Source organism: Rhinolophus hipposideros (genome assembly GCF_964194185.1).
Source record: "Rhinolophus hipposideros genome assembly, chromosome: 1".
Lineage (NCBI taxonomy): Eukaryota > Metazoa > Chordata > Mammalia > Chiroptera > Rhinolophidae > Rhinolophus > Rhinolophus hipposideros.
Window position 1 is genome coordinate 38,459,067 of NC_138047.1, and position 22,020 is coordinate 38,481,086.

The window sequence follows — 22,020 nt, forward strand, 5'->3', positions numbered from 1 at the left end:
CTGACACAATATAAAACTGCACCCGATCCCTCTTCATTACCCCACTCTGGGTCTTTCTATTCTGCTTGCTTTTCTTTATAATCCTTGTCACCACTTGACATATGTTTAGTGGTTGTCTCCTCAGAATGAAAGCTTCATGAGAGGAGGACTTTGTCTTACTCACTGTTGAATCTATTAATATGTAGTCTAGAAGAGTTTCTGACACTTGTAGACACCCCATAAATACTTATTGAATGAATAAAAAAATGGGAGGAGATAAAGTGGAATTCAGGAAAGAATTCATGAAGTTGATTATGTTACAACAGAGTTCAGAAGGATGCAGAGATTATCCTAAACAGATAAGGGAGACTGGGAATAGCAGGTAGAAGAGTGTTCAAAGGTAAGAGGGATTGGAGCAGCGGGGTGGCTCAGTTGGTTAGAGCGGGAGCTCTCAACAACAAGGTTTCTGGTTCAATTCCCACATGGGATGGTGGGCTGTGCCCCCTGCAACTAAAGATTGAAAATAGTGACTGGGCTTGGAGCTGAGCTGCGCCCTCCACAACTAGATTGAAGGACAACTTGAAGCTGATGGGCCCTGGAGAAACACACTGTTCCCCAATATTCCCCAATAAAGTTTTTAAAAAAATAATAGAAAACAAAACAAAAAGGTAAATGGGATTAAAATCATATGATTTGTTTAAATAATACAAAATGGTGTCATATTGGTGGAATGTAAATACTTTGTATGCTTCTATTGTATCATAGTCTCCTTTTCCCCTTGTAGGAGAGTTAATTGTTTATCACCCTTTCTCTGCAGAGCTCTTTGAGGGTAGGGGCTATATTTTACTCATGTCTTTATTTTCCAAGTTCTTAAATAGCAGATATCAGTAATTGCCAAATAAATGAAAACACAATATTTATTGATTAGAGTATGTAAACATATTGATTTTTGTAATTAAAATAGATTTCTTTCCATTGAAAAGTGAGTGTCCTATTTGAAAACATCATAACTAAAAGGGACTTTAGAGATCATCTCATTCAACTTTCCCATTTTATAGATGAGAAAACTGAAGCATAGAAAGGTCGATTACCTGAGGTCATGCAACTATATGTTATAGTTGAGAACGAGAATACCAGTTTTTACCCATCATGTGTCATCTTCTTGAAGGATGTTTTCTCAAAAGTAAGAATGCCTGAAAATTTGGCATTATCTATTGACATAAAAACTGCACATACTTTATGATCTATACACTTGTATTATACAACTCTGCAAAAAAGTCATGGACATAGGTCTTCATTGTAGGGTTTTTTGTGTGTTAAAGTGAAAAGTTGAAAGCCATCTAAATGTACATCACTTTATGAGAGCTATACTATTTAATATTATGAAGCACTTAAAAATGGACATAGTTTGATACATATGTACTAACATACAAGGATCTTTAAGACACTGTTGAGTTAAAAAAAAAGCAATCTGCAGAATAATACATACAGTATTGTATCCTTTAAGACTAGTTAACCTCAGTTTCTCCCACAAAAACAATACGATCCACACGAAGTAAATGTATAAAAAGTTTCAGAATGATTCACACACACAAAATAACAAGGGCTGCCTCCAGAAAGGAACGTAGTAGATGAGGGGATCTTTGAACTTAATTATAATGCTTTATTTTAACGGGGAGGATGCATTATGTATATATTAAAATTAATTTTTGTTTGCTGTTAAAATTAATTTTTCAAAAAAGCGGCCATGAATTGTGATTTCTTCCCTATTTAGTGGGGAAAAAGGGACGGAAGTTGACGATTCTGTATCAAGGGTGAGAAAACACGTAGAGAATAAAATAAGGCCTTTCAGAAGATTGAAAGATAGCAAAAATGGTTGAGAAAATAAAGCATCAAGGGCAGAAGGGAACAATGGAGAACTCACAGGGAAAGGCAATATGGGTTATTAGAAGGCGGCTGGGGGAGGGGAACCCTGGTTTCCCAGGGAGAAATCAAGGCTAAAAAGGCACAGCGGGATTCCATAGGGGCGGGGCCAAGTACGGTGCGCACGCGCAAAGAGGCCCAGCTGGCCGCCTCTGCGGAAGCGGATTCACCTAGAGACCTCGCGCCGCTCGACTGCTGCTGCGCGTGCGCAGGCGGGTCAGTATCGGAGACTTCTTGGCCGCCTCCGGCGCCGTGGCCGCCTCCAGTGGATTTGAGTTTTAGCCTTCCTTCGGTCGCCGGCGGGTTCGTGCCCCTCTCGCACCGTCGGGCAGCGAGGCTGGGGAAGGGGTTGGAGGGGGTCTGTTGACCGCCGCCTTTAAGTTGTGCTCGGGGCGGCCATGTCGGCCGGCGAGGTCGAGCGCCTAGTGTCGGAGCTGAGCGGCGGGACCGGAGGGGATGAGGAGGAAGAGTGGCTCTATGGCGGTACGGAACTTCCTGTCCTTTCTCTCTCTGCTGGGTTCTCTCAGGCCTCTGCTCCTGGCCCACAAACGGTCGGCGTCCCGGGCCTCCTTGGCGGCCGTCCGGGGCCTCCCGTCCGGCCGGAGGCAGGCGGAGCGCGGCGTGCGCGTCTCCCCGCCCCCTCGGCCCGTCTCCCGCCGCCGGGGCCCCCAGCGCTCCGTCCCCCGAGCCGCGGCGGCGGGGGTGCGACCCGGCCCGCGGGGCCAGGCCTCGGGTCTCGGCCGCCGCGCCTTCGCGCTCTTCACTCTTGGGTTTTGTATCCATCGAGTCGCGTCGCTGTGTCGCTTCGTACCCCTTGGCTGTAGGGTGCCCTTCCTGTCGCTTGTTTTCAGAAACAATCATCCTGTAATAATAGCTAAATAAAGTCGCTGCCGTACAACGAACGTCTTGTTTCTTGATGGTCAGTGTGTATGGAATATGCACCGGCAAGGGTACCTCCTTGTCTGAAAGTCGTGCTTTTAAAAATAATTATAATTAAAAGAGCGAGACAGAGATGGAACACATTGTGGCCCCTAAAGAGAACCCCGAATGTCTCCTGTGTTAAGGTGAAGTTTTTCTTGTTTAAGAGACTGCTCTGGAAACCGCACTGTAGAAGGACCATGTGTCCCTTCGGCTCACCGTTTTCACTGTCGTCTCGTGTTTCTTTTTTCGAAATACGTTTAGCGCATCTTGTACTTTTTGAAGGGGACTTTTTTCGACGTCTGTATAGTTTTTGTTAAGTCACAGTCCCTTCTTGTCTGTTAATCGATATTAGATTTGAAAGTTAATATTTGTTCCTCGTCTAAAATGTATATTCTTGATTGTCTTTAGGATAGTGTAGTGAAAGCACACGTTTGGCCACCCTGCAGCTCCTTGATGATGTGACTGACAAACGTGGATTTTCATCAACCTGTAACATAAATTAAGTATCTTTCGTGGAAAGATGTAGCATGAGGAATACTCTAGAATGTAAATGTATAGGGTTTCTTTTGCAAAGATCTGGAAGTCTTGAATACCTGTTAAGTTTGTTTTCATAGAAGTCAAGTCTGATTTTATTTTTATTTTTCATGAAAGACATATCTTGTTAAGTCATTATAAGGTGATCTAACTTTGGATGTGCTTATAGGCCCATGGGACGTGCATGTGCACAGTGATTTGGCAAAGGACCTAGGTTAGTGCTTGTGATGATCACTTCAGATTTTCATAATACTGGTTTCTATACGAGTAGTTTGTTCGTTAATTGTATTTATTTATTTATGTATTCTTTTTGGTAGATGAAAATGAAGTTGAAAGGCCAGAAGAAGAAAATGCCAGGTTAGTGAAATTTCTTGTTGATGCTTAACACAGGTTGTGTGAAACAGTGATTCTAGCAACACATTATCATAATTATTTCATTACAATCATTGGTTTGGTTTGATTACAGCATTTTGAATAAAGGTTGGAAGACAATGAATCTTTTGCAGTTTATTCCTATTTCAGGACCTACTCTTAAACCAGTCTGTTTATTTGCTAGTAGGGGTTTAAATACTTTTCACTATTAAGTTTTTACCCTTAAGTGAGCTCAACAGTGGAGTATGCAGTATAACCATTAGGATACCAAAAAAAATATTTTTAAATTTTTGAAAATAATCTCTTACTACTTTCACAATTTATTAATATTTCTGATGGTATAATGCACTTTGGTTGTAATTTCAATGTTTTGTATTTATTTAAATCCAAACGAATTAATAATTCCCTTCGTTAGATTACTAGAAAGGTATGAATATTGTTTACAAAACATGTACAGGGAACCAGAAACTTACTCTAAATTTCAAAACAAATCACACATACAAGTTCATGGATATGCTAACATTGCTCTGACCGGATTCTTTAGTGTTGTATAATGGGGAAGAGGTGGTTAAAAAAACAGCTTTTAAAGAATATTTGGTTTTAAAATATTTGGCTGTAATAAAAAAGACAGTAAAAGGTGTTGGTGACGATATGGAAAAATTGGAACCCTCATACACTAATGGTGGGATTGTAAAATGTTGTAGCTGTTTTGGAAAAAATTCTGGCAGTTTCTTAAAAGATTAAACAAAGAGTTACCATATGATCCAGGAATTCCACTCCTAGATAAATACCTTAAGAGAAATGAAAACAGACCCACACAAAAACTTGTACAGTCCTCACTTCATTGATAGGTTCTGCTATTTTAAGTGAAACTACCTAAAAGGAGACCAATTTTACCACTGATATGAGCAAGTTATGTTCCTACAGCATCTCATCAACATAACAAAAGTATGTTGAACGAAAGGATGTTATTTGAGCACCTGCTGTACATGAATGCTCATAGCAGCATTATTCATAATAGCCAAAAAGGGGAAATAACTTGTGTCCATCAAATAATGAAGGGATAGATAAAATGTGATATATTTATACAGTGGAATACTAGTTGGCAGTAAAAAGGAATGAAGTACTCGTGTATCACAGCATGGGTGAACCTTGAAAACGTGCCAAGTAGAAGAAGCCAGTCACAAAGGACTCCATATTATATGATTCTGTATTAAACGGACAGAATAGGTAAATCCATGAGAGAAGATAGTTGTTGCCAGGACTGGGTACAGGGCAAAATGGGGAGTGAATATTAATACATACAAGGTTTCTTTTTGGGGTGATGAAAATGTTCTGGAATTAGTTGTGATGGTTGCACTATTTTGTAAACATACTAACAGCCCTTGAGATGTACACTTCAGATGAGTGGATTGTGTGATATGTGAATTATATCTCAAAGCTGTTACTTAAAAATAAGTGAAGGGAAGGAAGAATTGAGAAGTGAAAAATAGGTATTAGTAGAATATTCTTCCTCACTGAAAAATATCTCCGATACTGGCAGACATTTTTTTAACTCATTGCTATATTGTCTGATTTTATCATTTTGTTTTGAAATTTATGTATTCAGTCCAGTTTCTAATGCTAATCTCAACCACAAAGTGAAGATTTTTGTAATTTACAGTTATGAAAGTAATGAAATAGTTCTTCAGGCCCTGTTTTTCAGCTGGTCAAGAAATTAATTGATAACAAGGTATAATTGAAGCGTATTTTTTGATTGAACATTCTTTAATTTTAACTCCTCGATATACAGCTTGATTAAATTTACTAGACAGATGCCATCTACCTTCCCTGAGTATCACTGTCAAAATGTATATATTCCTATTAAAACTTTATTTGGAAAGCTTTTAAATTTATTTCATCCTATGGAGAACTTCTACCCTTAAAATAATATTTTTCTAGGAATAGTTTATAATGCCACCATGTTTTTAGCATTTTAATGGTGATAGAGAATTAAACTTTTAAAAGTCTATTGGGGAAAAGAGCTTCACCACACCTGTATTCTAGTATCCAGCTTGGTACATCATTGCATTGCCCTGAGTCCTTGCTATTCAAGTTTTCCCCAACTCTTTTGTGACTGGTTCATTGTTAAAACCTCTGTTCTTCTTAACTACTGGCATTATGTTGTCTGCAATTCTCTCATATTTTATCCATCTGTTTTGGCTAACCATACAGTTTTGTGACATGAAAACCAAGCTGAACTTGTTTCTGGCTACTGGAAGCTTATTTAAGCAGGAGGTAAAATGCACTGAAGAAGTATAGTTGTATATTTGTTGTCTTGGGTCAAGCAGTAGCATAATGAAAACTTAACAGATAGCAGTTTTCATGCTTCATTTTACTTTTTGGAGATTGTATTATAAAATATCACTAGAAATTAAATTGATTTATATAAAAAAAGCTTTACAGAAAGTGAATGAGAAGATCTTTGAACATCTGGACTTTTTGTTTTTTTAAAGAAATGCTACTAAATAATTGTTAGTTGCTTTGTAGTTGTGTTTCCTTATCTATAAAATGAGGCTAATGGTTAATTCCTATTAGGGAAATTATAATTATTAAAAATATAAGAAATCAATTACACTGTAGTACTAGAAGTTTTATTTGATGGTTAATTGCCATATACTTGAATATGACATATGAGGGTAAGTGTTAATATATTTTGTTATAATTTTATAATGGCAAATTCAGGTATTAACTGGCCATAAAAGTAATTTGGTTTTTAATGCATCAAAATTAGGTCTGGAGATGCCATTAGTATCAAATTGGAAGTTAGTCTTAAATGAAGATAAACTTTTTTTATCTTAAATTTTATTTTTTATGCAACAAAAATCATACATCCAATAAGATTGATGAAACAAAGCCAGGAAGAAGCATGTATGTTAACTGAATACTAAAAGAATTAACGTGATTATACCACAAATCTGAAAAGAGGAAGCTATTATATAGTCCTTGGCAATTACAGTAGTAACCTGGCATATGATGAATGTTTAATAAATATTTAGGAACAAGACAAACAAATGAAGAAACAAAAACATAGACACAGACAGTAGTTTGTTTAGTGGTTACCAGAGGGTAGGGTGGGAAGGGGGTGGTCGATGAGGGTAAAAGGGATCAAATATATGGTGATGGAAGGAGAACTGACTCTGGGTGGTGAGCACACAATGTGATATATAGATGGCGTATTACAGAATTGTATACCTGAAATCTACGTAACTTTACTAACAGTTGTCACCCCAATAAACTTAAAAAAATAAAAGGATTTAGGATAAGTAAAATTATGTGTGATAAATATTTTAAAATGTAAAACAACTCAAATTATACCTAACCATCAAATTGCAAATTTGACATCATTAACAAATTTTGAGGCAGTTCCATTCTGCTTCTGATGTTGAATACATGTTGTATGCAAGGCATTGGGAATAGTGGAATTTAACAGGTAGTTTTCACTATCCATTTTTGTATCATCTAGTGGAGACAGTCATTTTAGGAAACTATCAGGCATAGTTTAAAAATACCAGTATACTCGATCTGTACTTCTGAAAAGTAATTTTAGGCATGTGTACTTATTTTTGTTGTTTTTAGTGCTAATCCTCCATCTGGAATTGAAGAAGAAACTGCTGAAAACGGCGTACCTAAACCGGTAACATAAGGCTTTGAAATCTCATTACTTGTTTGAAATTTTTATCAAGTTTTGCGTCCACTTAGGAAGAAAGCCAAACTTTAGTATGACTTTGAATATCCTGCCAGATTAGGCCCCCTCTTATATCTCTTACCTCATCTGGTGCCATCAAAAGTATAACAATGAGAAGTAGTGGGAAGAGATTACAGATGAGATTTCAGATGAAATAGGATATGTACAAAGGCTTGATGTTTCTTTCAAGGAACTTAATGGTGGTAGATCACCTAAATAGATCATAGTCTGATCTTAAAAGCAAACATCTGAGTCCTGAAACCCAATTTTATTATCATAGTTTTTAAAAAATATATATAAGTAACACTATCTGACCTTATTAAAAGTGATGTTTTTGGGGGGGGTTTATAAGTATCATTAGTTCTACGACTATTTTAACATTCTAATCCTGTAAAAAAAAAGAAAAGAAAGAAAGAAATTGGTATTCTGCAAGTTTGAATTTGTATGTAAGAAATATTTTGCCTAGGTGGTTGACTTGTTATTTACTATTACTGGTATGTGACTAAGTACAAGATAGCCTTTTATAGCCAGAACAAAACCTTTGTAAATAGCCCTACTTTTTACTCCTAGGCCTAGAGTATTCCATCAACCATTTGCATGCAGGGCCTCTTGTAGGTGTTAATGAATTCCAGGAATGGTCCTTTCACTATTTGGTGCTTTTTAACAATGACACTGACTCTTTAAAATTAATGGTTTTCCTCTTAACTGCATATTCTTTTTACCAAGAATTTCTCAAATAATTATTTTTTTACAACTTTATCTTCTGGGTATCTTACTAAATTGCCTTAGATCCTTTTGGCAAGAGGAACAGTTAGAAAAAAACACGAGGTTGTTATTTACAAAAGGTGGTGGTAAAAAGGTTTTATTTCACATTCTTATCCCTTTTTATCATGTAAAACATCAGTTATCAATGAGTTGAAATAAGTGCTAAGAGCTTGTAACTTTGTTCTATAAAACTGTAGCTTAACCGCAAAATGGTTACTTCAATTATTCATATTAGATGTTGCAATAGATTATTATTGAATGGCTCTTGTAATTGTTTATGTTGGTATAGAAAGTGACGGAGACTGAAGATGATAGTGATAGTGACAGTGATGATGATGAGGATGATGTTCATGTCACTATAGGAGACATTAAAACAGGAGCGCCACAGTATGGGTAAGTTATTTTTAAGTAACAATTGTGTGACTAAATCAAAAGTAGTGTGCCTGTACCATACTGTTAGTGGTTGATTCCATTATTTAAAAATTTTTCCATTTTACCATGATATGAAAGAACTCTTTAAAATTTCACCATTAGTTGGTAAAAGATAGATCGTAAAAGTTCTCATTCACAAGAAATACAAATATTTGTAATTATATGTGGCAATCTGTGTTAACTGAACTTATTGTAATCACTTTGCAGTTAAACATATCAAATCATTATGTTGCACTCCTAGAAGTATTAGTGTTACATGTTACATCTCATGATTACAAGGGAGTTCACCATTTGTTTCCTAAAGATAATTAGGTGAAATTACATGGAAGCAGTAGTTGATTCCTAAAATTAGTCTTTATAAATGAATTGAATACAATAAATTCTTTAGTTAAAATTAGAAAACCTTAAATTGCTGTTTGCATCTATATTTTTATTCGATTTTATTATCCAAACCTGAGTTTAGGTTTTTAAATTTTTTGTCCAATAAAAACAATGTCAAAAGTATTTCTTTTCACTCGTCATAGTGTCTTTTTCAAGTTGTTAATTATCCTGCAGACTTTTTAGGCCAATATGTTGTCTCATGTTTTATAGTGGGTAAAACTGAAACAAGTGAATGGACTGTGGTTGACTCGCTGAGCACTTCAAGAATTTTGCAGAAATATTGGAAGGGAATGTATTAAAGATGGTGATTTTGTTACGGTGTTTAGAATAAGAGTATTTTGTTCTGTGTTTTTCAGATTGGCTATATAATGTACTTGTGCATTGGGAACATAAAATAAGCTTTTTATTTATTTGTTGTATAATACTATATAGTTCATTAAGCAGCCTTATCTGGAATCAACTAATATAGACATAAGTACTTTTGAACGTTTTATTTCTTCAGTAGAGCCATTTTTTCAAGTTATTTATTTCAGGAAGCTTAAAGGTAATTTAGTTAATTGTAATAGTTTTATATTTATAATTGTAATAGTTTAATAGTCATTTATAATAATGACTGCCTTTGTGATTTTAAAACCCTAGCAACTTTTTAGGGAGCAGAGTTGAGGAGAGACTAAATTAATCATGTTAGGGGTAGATAACTCTTGATGTTCTCATCCCACTTAAAGTAAGTAAATAGTGTTGGGATTATAATATAATGCTAGTAGGCCTTTATGCTAATAGGCTTTTACCATCTGCCTTATGCGAAAGGAACACTTTAATATAACACTATAACAGTCATTGCATATTTAGTAAATACTAGTATAAAATTATTTGTATTTGCAAATACAGATAATTAAAACAAATGGTGATTTATTTTCTTAATACGACCAGTTTTTTGGTAGGAATTGTATGCAACTCTTATATGCACATAGACTCCCATAGTAATTTATCTGAACTTTATTTCTTATAGCAATTTCTAGTTTCATAAATCTACCTCGTTTCCCTGAAAATAAGACCTAGCCGGACAATCAACTCTAATGCGTCTTACGGAGCAAAAATTAGTATAAGACCCGGTCTTGTAGTAAAATATTATAGTAAAATAAGACCGGGTCTTATATTAATTTTTGCTCCAAAAGATGCATTAGAGCTGATTGTTCGGCTAGGTCTTATTTTGGGGGAAACATGCTAGTTATGTTTGTACATGTTTATCACATTTAGACTCTAAATTCCTTAAGAGTAGAAACCATGGTTTATGAATTTTCCTACTCCTTATATTGCCCTACATATAGTAAATATTCAGTAAAGGTTTATTGACTAAATAAGGCTGCATGTTCAAAACAATTGTGTTTATGTTTTCCTAAATACTTGATTATGAAAATTTTCAAATGTTCAAAAAAGTTGAAGGGATTGATGTGTGAACACCCAGTTACGTGTAACCTAGGTTATACAATTTACATTCTTCTATGTTTGCTTTATCCATTCATACACATTTACTCATTCATCAATCATCTTTCTTAAATGTATTTTTAATGCATTTCAAAGTAAGTTACAGGTCTTTCTGAATCTTATTTGACCTTGACATCTCAGGATACAGTCCTTGAAAACTGAACGAAAGCCAGTGAGAAAATAAAATTTGGTGAATATTTACTTTGTGCACAAGCACATTTAAAGAGCAAATTGTGTTCAATAAACAATACTAACTTTGTTTATTGTTAGCTGTTAGGACACAAAGAGCATTTTTTAGGTAATAACTTCTGTTTTGTGGACAGAAGTACTCCATGGGTATTTGAAAGAGGATTGATTTATCAACCATATCAAATGCAAGAAGGATTAAAAGGGGGTCACTAGATTTGAAACAAGGTGGAGAAATTTCATTTCTTGCAGGGTTGCTGTATATGTTGAATAACTAGGAGGCGAGGAAATGAAGACAGCATATAACTATTCTTCCCCTCCGAGCCAAATTTTCTGTGAAGTGTGTTACAGTGGGATATTAAGTTAGTGGCAGGTAGGTTTTTGAGATGGAAAACAAATCAGACATTTAAAAAATATTTGTTTTTAACTTTTATTGAGTAAGTGACAGACTTTTAAAATTAGTTTACAATATTTTCTAAAATGTGTGAGCCAATGTCAATCTATCCAATTACTATGTGGGTGTATAATTTATTTGTACACACTGAATATATTGCTGGTTTTATTTATTTTAAGTTCCTCAGAATAATTTTTATTTGTTTTTAGGAGTTACGGTACAGCCCCTGTAAATCTTAACATTAAGACAGGAGGAAGAGTTTATGGAACTACAGGTAAAATTTTTATTTGCTGCTGCATCAATAGGAAAAAATAAGGCATGTATCTGAATAGGTCATAAATTGATTGTAATAACTATTATAGCTCAATTTAAAATACCAGTTTTTGACTGTATATCATAGAGATGGGCAAACTTTTTTTCTGTAAGGACTAGATGATAAATATTTTAGGCTGGGTGGGCCACATAAGGTTTCTGTCATGGTTTGTTGTTTCTTTTTACTTTGTTTTACAACCCATTAAAATGGTAAAAACCTTTCTTAGCTCACAGACTGTACAAAAATAGTGATTTGAAACATGAAGGTTTGTAACTTCTATTGGTTAAGGAATTGTTTATTATAAATAATAAGTTCCTAATTTCTATCCATTTTATCTTATAGCTACACCATGAAGTTTGACCTCACCGTTTATTTTTAGTAAACATTACTCGATTGCTTTGCTTGGAACTTTTGCCATATTTAGTGCTAGCAACAGTATAAAAGTGTCGGTGTTCTCTGTTTATCTGTGGTATCTCTTAGCTTCTTGCTAACATAGCTCCTTCACTATTTTGTAATTTTTTAAAATAGGAACCAAAGTTAAAGGGGTAGACCTTGATGCACCTGGAAGCATTAATGGAGTTCCACTCTTGGAGGTAGATTTGGATTCTTTTGAAGATAAACCATGGCGTAAACCTGGTAAGATTATTGTAGATTATATCAGTTTCAAAAGATTTTTAGTATAAAGCAGTCATTAGAAAAGTGTTTTTTGGTATCAGTTTAGAATATTATTTTTGTGTGTCATTTTTGTAGTCTTAAACGTATGAGAGTAATAATGACCTGTTCTCTTAAATCTTGCTGGTGGCCTAGCACTATATAAAAGTAGGCCTGCATATTGTTTTTATTATGATGCATTTCCAAAGGAAATAATTTTGATAAAAAAATTTTATACTTCTGTTGTTTTATGGTGGTAATTGGGAGAACTGTTAAAATTAGAAGGGGTGATAGACTAATAGAACTCTATATTTTATAGTTTATATGCTGCATAAAAATAGAATTGAAATATTTGTACACTAAAAGTGTGTTTTATCTTTAGGTGCTGATCTTTCTGATTATTTTAATTATGGATTTAATGAAGATACCTGGAAAGCTTACTGTGAAAAACAAAAGAGGATACGAATGGGACTTGAAGTTATACCAGTTACCTCTACTACAAATAAAATTACGGTAATTAGTAAATGTTCCAAAATAACCCAGCCTTTGTACTGTCCCAGTTTTACTTCCCAAATAAATCACTTTTTCCTTATAAAGGAGATTAAACGCTATGTGATAGTTTAAATATTCCATTTTTTTTACCATGTTTGTTTTTTTCCCCTTCCCTTTCAGAGTTTCATATTAATGATTTTCTGATGTTCTTAGTTTCAAGTCACATAACTAGCCACAGCTAGTTTGTCTTTATATGGCCTATCAATTAAAAATTATGTGGTATCTTAATGGGGAATATGTTATTTAACTTAGGCCGAAGACTGTACTATGGAAGTTACACCAGGTGCAGAGATCCAAGATGGCAGATTCAATCTTTTTAAGGTGAATTTTAGTAACTTATCCTTGGTTGCTCTCATTTTTTGTTCTTGAGTCTGCTCCCATACCACTACTCAAGGAATGAGGTTAAAGTGGAAATAGCTACCTTTTTTTCCAAACCTTCAGCTTCCTGGTGACTTACAAATTTGCTGATTATTGTTTTATCTCCACTTTTGCGAGCATGTGAATTTATAGCCTATTATACTAACAAATGCCAAGTAAAACTATTCTTGCTATATGTTGTGATTTTATTTTTGAGTCAGAGTATATGTTTGTTTGTAGGATATAAAAGTTAATGCCAACAGGCTAAGCTCTCCCTGTATGTCATGCTATATAATCTTTATCAGAATTGGAAACTTAGTTTTCCTAATCGTCTTTTTAAAGATGTAAGGAAGATGGTTTATTACCGTATTTCTCCAAAAATAAGACCTAGCTGGACCATCAGCTCTAATGCGTCTTTTGGAGCAAAAATTAATATACGACCCAGTATTATATTATTATTATGTTATAAAGACCCGGTCTTACATTGTATTTTATAAGACCGGGTCTTATATTAAAATAAGACCTGGTTTTACATTAATTTTTTTCTCCAAAAGATGCATTAGAGCTGATGGTCCGGCTCGGTCTTATTTTCGGGGAAACACGGTATCTATATGACACTGGTATTATTGATGTAGTTTAAGATACCTCAAGAACCTTAGGCATTCTTTGAGTCCCTAAGAAAAACTCAACAAAATAGAACAAAGCCATTGATTTTTTAAAATTAATATTGAAAAGGAGTAGGTTTAATGAGGGACTTGCAGGTTGATGCTACCACTTGGGTATCATGTTTTACCTCGGGTTTCTCCATTCCCTGTGATCAGAGATCCAGTCCAAAGAATAATGTTATGTTTTCGTACTTCTGCAATACACAGCAACCTACAAACTCTTCTGGAAACCTGATTGTGTGTATTCTTCTTTCTTTACCTTAATTCTTGATTCTTGTATTGAATGACACGGGGTGAAAACTGGGAGTGCCTTTTAGATCTGTTTGTATGCTCAAGGAACTTTTGTGGTCAGGAACTTTTCTGTGCCCCTTTTGGGGCTGCAGCCCTGTCCACCAAAATACTGCCTTATGCGATGCATGTGCTATATCCGCAGATGTGGCCGCTCTGCTGGACACAGTTCTGTGTAGAGAATTTAATTTTAATTTACATCCTACTTTAGGTGAGTATTTGGTTCTTGTTCTGCTGTAACTATTTTGAAAGTGTGTGATGATGTCTATCCTATTTTAAATGATTACCAGGTTCTTTTTGGTGGTATCGACTTATTTAGGCATTGAGTATATTGTTATATATGATTATAATGAATAGATTAAAAAGTTGTCTTGGTGATGAAATAGTTCATTTGCAGTGGTGCTTTGTAGTTTTGTCTAAGGAGAATTTCCTTTGTAAACTTCCAGCTTCTGTATACTTTGTTTTTTTGCAGTAGGCTTCTAAAACTAAAAAATACAAAGAAACTCCTAGGGGCTGGTTGCTTATTGAAGGTAGCCATTGTGAATGAGTTTTGTTTTTGTTTTTCTGTTTTTTTAAATACACATACTATCTATTGAAAAATTATTTTTGAAGTTTCTTTTGATTGTGTAGGAGAAGGTCATTGTTCCATTCTGATTTGACTCTGAATGAATAAAGACTTGAATTTGATGGATGAAGTCTAGTGGTTTTTCTTATCTTGATAATGTGGTTAAATGTTACTCATCTGTTAGAAGTAAATAGGGTGTATATTTTAATGTGTGTGGCTCACATTTTTTCTTTACATATATAGTGGTCTGTAGGTATATTTAATTGATAATGCTCAAAATCTGCAGCTAATGATTTGTGGGAACACTTGGTATGTTTAGGCTGCAATTTGATTTACATTGAATTTCAGAAAAGTTTCTGTCACCTTAAATTTAAGAAATACCCTTGTTCAGATTTCTGTGGTACTGAGAAATATTAGTTGTGTTTTATTACCTATTCTGCAACTCTTAGTACAAAAAAATTATAAAGATGTAATTGGTACCCCAAATATGCAGAGGTAAATTTCTTAGGTATGAAGTGCCAAAATGAATGTTTTAAGACAAAATGTTGTAGAAGTTGGAGAAATGACAGTTAATTAGAAATTACTTTGAGATTATAAATTACATTGGTCAATATATATAGGTTCTTTCTATTTCTGTGTTGTTTTTTAAAGTCTAAAGTGGGCTGCAATAGTGGAGAAGCATATACATTTTAATCAGTCTTGAGAGTGTGGAGAAGAGAAGAAAAATTATTGTAGATTGAGGAAATGGCTTGGGCAAAGAAACAATGTTTTAATTGAATGAAATTAATGAAAGGATTATTTAAGAAATTATCCTTATTGGATCAGAGTTCTTTTTAGAAAAGAGTAGAGTAATAGCTTTGTAGGGTGTGGTTCAATTCTAGAAAGCCTAGAAACAGTATGAGTTGGAGCAGTTAATTGCCTATATCTGAGCAGGAGAATGACTTATAAGTTAACACTGTTCTGGCCACAGCACGTGGTATGGTTGGATATAGAAAGTCCAAGCTGTTACCCACTTATCCACCATTTGAACTAGAGTTATTAGGATTGGTGAGAAAGATCTGAGCACCTCCATTGTGCTCAGCACTGTGTTAGGTGCTATAGTAAGACAGGGAGTTCATGATCTGAGTGACGTACTTATGAAATAACCACAATATATTGTGACAGGTTATGTTGGTGGTATTGACAAAACGCAATACAGAGTTTGAAGAGAGAGTGGGTTATCCTGTATTGTAGAGTCTAGAAGGATTCAAATGGGAGGTAATAATTGAAAGATGAGTTTTTATTAGTAGGAGAGGGAGGTATAGAGCATGGTTGTTGGAGAGCAATATGAGCAAAACCAGACAGCATGTAAAGAGAGTGGGGTGGATGAGAGATAGGATTGGGGAGAAGCCTGAAATGATAGAAATGGGGCCATAATGATAAAGACCTTAAACTAGACTGCAGACATTTAGGGAGCCATTTGAAAGTTTTTGATAGGAGAAGAGCATCAGCAAATCCTGGTTTTTAGAGAAAGAACTGGCACCAGGGTATGCTAATGTAAGGGGGAGAAAAGGGAGACAGAGATGGGTAAGGCACGGTAGTAGTGCTGTGGAAATGGAATGAACAAGGACGGGAACTTACGCTGCTGAATGGTCAGAAGAACAGACTTAATCATGATTTACGTACTTTGCATATCTACTGCAAAGATACTGTTTTCATCCTTAGTCAGGTGAGAGAGAGATAAGCAACCCGTCAGCCTCTTTAAAATAACTTTTTTTTACTTTTCATTAAGTAAATTTTCAAATATACTAACAAGCAGGTAGACTAGTACAAGTGAAGCTCCATGTATTTATTAGTGCCTCAATGAGTACCAGCATTTTGACATTCTTTAAGTATTGTATACACTTCAATATAAATAGGATTTTGGTTTTCGTTTTTGTTTTTGGTTTTTTTTATTTTTTATTTATTTATTTATTTTTATTTTTATTTTTTAGTGAAATGAAAGGAGATGAAGCTTAATAGGCATAAAAATAAAGTCACTCATATGTATCCAAAAATATTTGTGTAATTACATAATTTTGTGTGAGGGGCAAAAGAGGAGTGATTAGTGGAAATGGTAACATGTATGTGTAAGAAAAAACTGACCACAACCTTCTCTTAAATGTTTTTATGTCTTTATATGCACACACGTGCACACATGCATAGATAATTTTTTCTCCTCCGTGGAAGTTTGTCTTCTGACTTTTTCTCAAATATTGATCCTTGCCATTCACTCATGAGAGAGTGGGCCACCAAAAAGGTGATTGGAAATTCTATGCATAAGAATAGAACTTGCTGACTATAGGCTTTGTTGTAGGGCTAAGCTTTTTTACAGTCCCTGATATCAGTATCTTTAGGTTGTTTTTAACTTTTTCTTTTTTCTTTTTTGTGGTAATCTGATTTTTCAGAGAAGACATTTCAGTATCCTACCCAGAGGATTTATACTTGGCTGATTAAAATGTTGTCAATTCTTGAACCTTTTGGGATTCTGCCATGAAAATCAATTGTCTTTGCTTTCTCACTGCTGATTTAGGATTCAGATTTCTTTGGTCTGCCCTGTCAGTTACTATTTTTTCATGTTTAAATTTTGTTGCTTCCCCAATTTTTTTGTTCTTGTGGGTTGAAACAAAATTGTTATAATTTACGTGGTTTTCTACTTTTACTTTTTTTACCTTCACATGTAGTAAATGTTTGGTTGGAGAAGAAAAAATGGAAAAGCTAAAAAAGAAAGAGGGATGGGATAATAGATGAAAGAAAAGTGCGAAAAGAGATTAGGAAGACAACATACATTTTAAAACATGTAAAAATTGCTTGTGTTTACTAAACGTTTCCTTTTCTCCTTAATTTCTTCATGATATATTCATTATATTAAACAATTCTGAAAATCCTCACCATTTTAGCATCACTCCTAATTAACTTACATTATCGTCATCTACTTGTTTGTCTTCAGATTTTGTACTCAGGATTGCACTCAAAATTTATTTAATCAGAACACGGACTATTTTTTTCACATGATCTAACATTTTAAGAAATGACTGTAAGACACCATGACTAATTTTCCAAAAATAAATTCATGTTAGATCTTACACATCCAGACAAAAGTTGAATGAAGTCTGTAATCTTGAGACACTAAATATTTACCCAAATTCTGCTACCACCGTACCAAAACTTAAATTATTTTGTGAAATTTCCTTCAGTTGCCCTTCATAGCATTATTTATAAAAATTTAACATTATAAACAAAACAATATCTAAAAAGAAATTTGATAAGTAAATTCTTTTCAAAGATTCTGTTAAAGTGGCAGCAAACAGACAATGAACATACTGCAGTAAATAACTTTAGATAATGATACTGAGAAATACAAAATGATAATTTGATAGAGATTGGAAATGATCAGAGAAAGGCATTCCAAGGAGACATTTAAACAGCACTTGAATGATTAGAAAAAGGTAGCCATGAGAAGCTCTGGAGAGAAAATATTCCGAACATCTAGTGCAAAATCCCTCATAAAAGAGGAACTTATGTGTTAAAAAGAACAAAACAAAGGCCATTGTAACTGGGCATAGTAAAGATAAGTTGGGGAGGAGTAGAGGAAAACAAGATTGGAGAGGTATGCAGTGCCCATACCGTGTAAATCCTTGTAGGCCATTATAAGAAGTTTAGCTTTTATTCTGTGTGCATTGGGAATCTTTAGAGAATTTTGAGCAGGGAAGAGACATGAGTTGATGTACGCTTTTATAAGATTGCCTTGGCTGTGTACAAAGGATGGATTTTAGGAAGGTGAGATCAAAGCAGAAAGACAATTCAGTAGAACAGTTGAGATGTGGAGTGGGTTTGTCCTGGGTCTTAGGAGTGGACATGAGGATAAGCGTTTGAGTTAGGTATATATTGCAAAGGTGAAGTTGACATTGGGTGTCCATATGTATTGGATAATTGCTAGGATGTTTTTCTTGAGCAACTTTGTAAATGATAATACCATTTACTTGTGTGGAAAGACTTAGGATCAGATTGGGGGATAGTGGGAAATCAGTAGCTTTGGTTTGGCCGTGGTAAGTTTGAGAGGCTTGTTACACATGTAAGAAGTTGGATATATATTACTGGGAACCAGGGGAACAGTTGAGACCATAGTGTCAACTCTGAGTATTCCTGACATCCCCAGGAAGAGTAATGCATTTCTTTTTCCGTGTTGTCATATCATCTTTTATCCCATAGATAATTTTTTTCATAGCATTCATTGTGTTGCTCTGGTTGGTTGTGTGTCTTCCTTTATCTTTTCCCATGGTTTGGGATTTTTTTTGTATTTGTCTGTGTAGTCTCAGCTTCTGGTACATAATTGATATTTAGTAAATGTTTGACGAGTGAATCATGTTTTATTTCCCCACATTCTGTCAATTTTACCTGTCAAGTATATCAAATTCATTTCTATCCTCATTGTCTTAATACTGATCCTCATCAGGCAGTGCCTTTTATTTATTTATTTATTTAATTAATTTATTTATTTATTAAAATTTATTGGGGTGACATTTGTTAGTGAAATTACATAGATTTCAGGTGTACAATTCTGTTCTACATCATCTATAAATCCCATTGTGTGTTCACCACCCAGAGTCAGTTCTCCTTCCATCACCATATATTTGATCCCCCTTACCCTCATCTCCCCCCCCCAAAGGATCAGTGCCTTTTAAACGGATTTTTTTTTAATCAATGGCGCCCTTTTTTTAAAAAAAAGAAGTCAATGTTAAACCTTAATTATATGCAGGCACCAATTAGGGATTGGGTTTGGCAGTCAGTATTAATAAAAGAGTTCTGACTATACTGGCTCAAATATATAAATAAGGGTTTATTTTTTATCATATAATGATTATTTGAGAGGTAGGTGGCTTCTGGAGTTGAATCAGTTGTTTGAGTATTGCGGAGTCAAGGTATCTGAGATTCTCTTGGCCATTGCCTCATGGGGAAGGAGATTGATGCTAAATTTAGTTTGAACAGTAGAATTTAAATACAGCATAAAATATGGTGTCATGTTATTCAAGTGTAGGGCAACTTGAACTTTGTTTAAATTTAATAAATCATTGGCAGTTTTAAGATAGGAAGGTGAGTATAAAAGCAAAAGCACATAAAGAAGGTATTTCGCTAGTCTAAAGGAGTATAACTGGATCATACTCAAATGATCTGATAGGAGTAGAAAGGATGGACAAACCTGGGAGAAATTATGGAATAAGTAGATAACTAGTTTGAAAGTGAATATAAAGAGGGAGAAGAGATATTAAGGAGACAGATGACCGACTTCAAGCTTGCTGGTACACAGAACTGGCAGGATGCTGGTACTCTTGATGGTGGGAAAACGGGAGAAATGGTATGGAAGTACAGGAGTTGATTATTGTGTTACAGCAAATCACAGTCTGAATAGAAATGGTCAGAATGGCTGAAATGGTCACTGGTGGTTTTCTTAGATAAGGGTAGTGAGTGTAGAAGGCGATTCTTCAAGGCCTTTCTTGAACTCTGAAACATGGAGACATAACCAGGTATTTTGGACTTATTTGTGGTGATCTGAGGAAAAAGTTCTAAAGAGTTAGACTTTATTGGACTTTCAGGTGACATTAATAGGAACTTTTAATAGTTGGGAACACTTTCACTTTGATCCTATAATCCATCTTTGGTGGTGTTCACCTAATGCTCTTCTAAAATAGGTTAATTTTATTAAATATTCAGCAATGAAACATTCTTCCTGTTTAATTTCAAATCAAATGTTACAAATTTTAACATCTTCGGTGTATTATGTTTGTGTGTTCTGTAAATTAAACGAGCTAATAACCCTTTTTTTTAAGGTACAGCAGGGAAGAACTGGAAATTCGGAGAAGGAAACAGCGCTTCCATCTACAAAAGCTGAGTTTACTTCTCCTCCTTCTTTGTTCAAGACGGGACTCCCACCAAGCAGGTTAGTTAGACAATTGTAACTCAATTTATTGAAGGCATTGGTATTTTTGCCTTGTATTAGTGCTATACGAAGTATAAAAGCTCTGAATGAGCTACCAAAAAACTGGAACATTCTACTTTGTTTCAGTACAAGATGAATTATTTGTGGAAAAACTTGTCTAGGTACTGTTCCATCTAAAAAAATCTAGGTAAGCATGTTACATGATTACATGTGTATATTGAGAGAACAATTCTACGTTCAGGAGAAGTGGTGACAACGTGGTCTTGCTGTTTTCTGTGCTTATTATTCTTATATAAAGAATTATTGGACTTTTTTAAATGTAGATCTATTGGCCTAAATGTGTTTTATTGATCTTAGTAAAAGAGATTCTAGAAATTTCAGCCTGGAAAATCTTTCATATTCCAACCATTTTCTTTTCTTTGGTTTGTTGTGTTAATACCTAACGTTGAATTCCACCAGGTAGCAGTTATAAGAGGGAAATCTGCTGGCAAATGTCTTTTTAACTTAAACATGACAAATGGTTAACCTGTTACCAGGAAAATAGTAAAGGATAAGATGAGACTAGGGAGGTTTGTTGTCAGCAATTTAATCTTGGGTTAGATAGAGTTGACTTAAATCAGTTATTTCTCTGACCCTGAAATAAGTTAGTAACCCAACTATTATTAGTTCTTAGCCAGATCATTTACCTTTTGTGGTACTTATATTTTATACAGTTTCTGATTTTATTATTCTGCAATTTTGAATTGCTATTAGAGATTATATTTCATAATATTTGAATATAGGAAGAGACCTTATAGGATCATGTAGTTTAGCTCTACAATAGAGATTCTTGAAATATGCAGTCAAAATTAAATGTTACAGAGCCACTGGATTTTTGACTGTCTCTCCTCAACAATTACTAGTCATGGACATTTCCAAATATCATTATTTAAACTAAATGCAGTTTCATAAAATGTTTGGCTAAGAAGTTATGATAGCTGAGGAATATTGATCCTTTTAATATATACTGTTCTTTTTATTTGTTTTCATATTTTAAGAGAAGTCAACTTCCATTCATTGAGTGTACAGAGTAAATTATTGTTCTGCAGTGTAGAGTGGTGTTAAGAGCTTGGACTCTAGAACCAGACTTCAAATTCTGGCTGTTACTCACTGGCTGTGTGTCCTTGGGCAAATCCCCTAACGTTGTTCTTTCATTTCCTGATCCATAAAACATAGTAATTCTACTTCCCTTACAAGATAGTCATGTATATTAAATGGATTAATTTATGTAAAGTGTTTAGAACATTGGTACATACATACCATGTTTCCCCGAAAATAAGACCTAACTGGACAATCAGCTCTAACGTGTCTTTTGGAGCAAAAATTAATAAGACCGGATCTTATAATATAGTAAAATAAGACTGGGTTTTATATTAATTTTTGCTCCAAAAGACGCATGAGAGCTGATTGTCTGGCTAGGTCTTATTTTCGGGGAAACACAGTAGTAAATAAATACTCTGTGGATGTTTGCTATTTTCATAATTAAACTATTTAAAAATCAGTAGCAATTTTTATGTACTTTGCATACTCCCCCC

General features: G+C 34.6%; 1 protein-coding gene across 27 annotated transcripts in view; it reads left to right on the plus strand.

The window, feature by feature from the left end:
- Positions 1-2,083: 2,083 nt before the first annotated feature.
- FIP1L1 (factor interacting with PAPOLA and CPSF1) overlaps positions 2,084-22,020 on the plus strand; it is a gene marked incomplete at its 3' end in the record, with an annotated part of 64,233 nt that continues 44,296 nt past the window's right edge. For 4 of the 27 annotated variants that reach the window (XM_081047220.1, XM_081047234.1, XM_081047243.1 and 1 more), the window contains exons 1-9: positions 2,089-2,385; positions 3,527-3,571; positions 3,675-3,714; positions 7,348-7,405; positions 8,511-8,614; positions 11,309-11,373; positions 11,941-12,048; positions 12,446-12,576; positions 20,337-20,446. In XM_081047220.1, the coding sequence (XP_080903346.1) occupies positions 2,301-2,385; positions 3,527-3,571; positions 3,675-3,714; positions 7,348-7,405; positions 8,511-8,614; positions 11,309-11,373; positions 11,941-12,048; positions 12,446-12,576; positions 20,337-20,446 (746 nt within the window). In that variant the 5' untranslated portion in view covers positions 2,089-2,300. Of the gene's footprint in view, positions 2,386-3,526; positions 3,572-3,674; positions 3,715-7,347; positions 7,406-8,510; positions 8,615-11,308; positions 11,374-11,940; positions 12,049-12,445; positions 12,577-12,867; positions 12,937-20,336; positions 20,447-22,020 lie in introns of all 27 variants that reach the window. The other 23 variants (XM_081047239.1, XM_081047224.1, XM_081047221.1 and 20 more) reach the window with 17 other exon arrangements.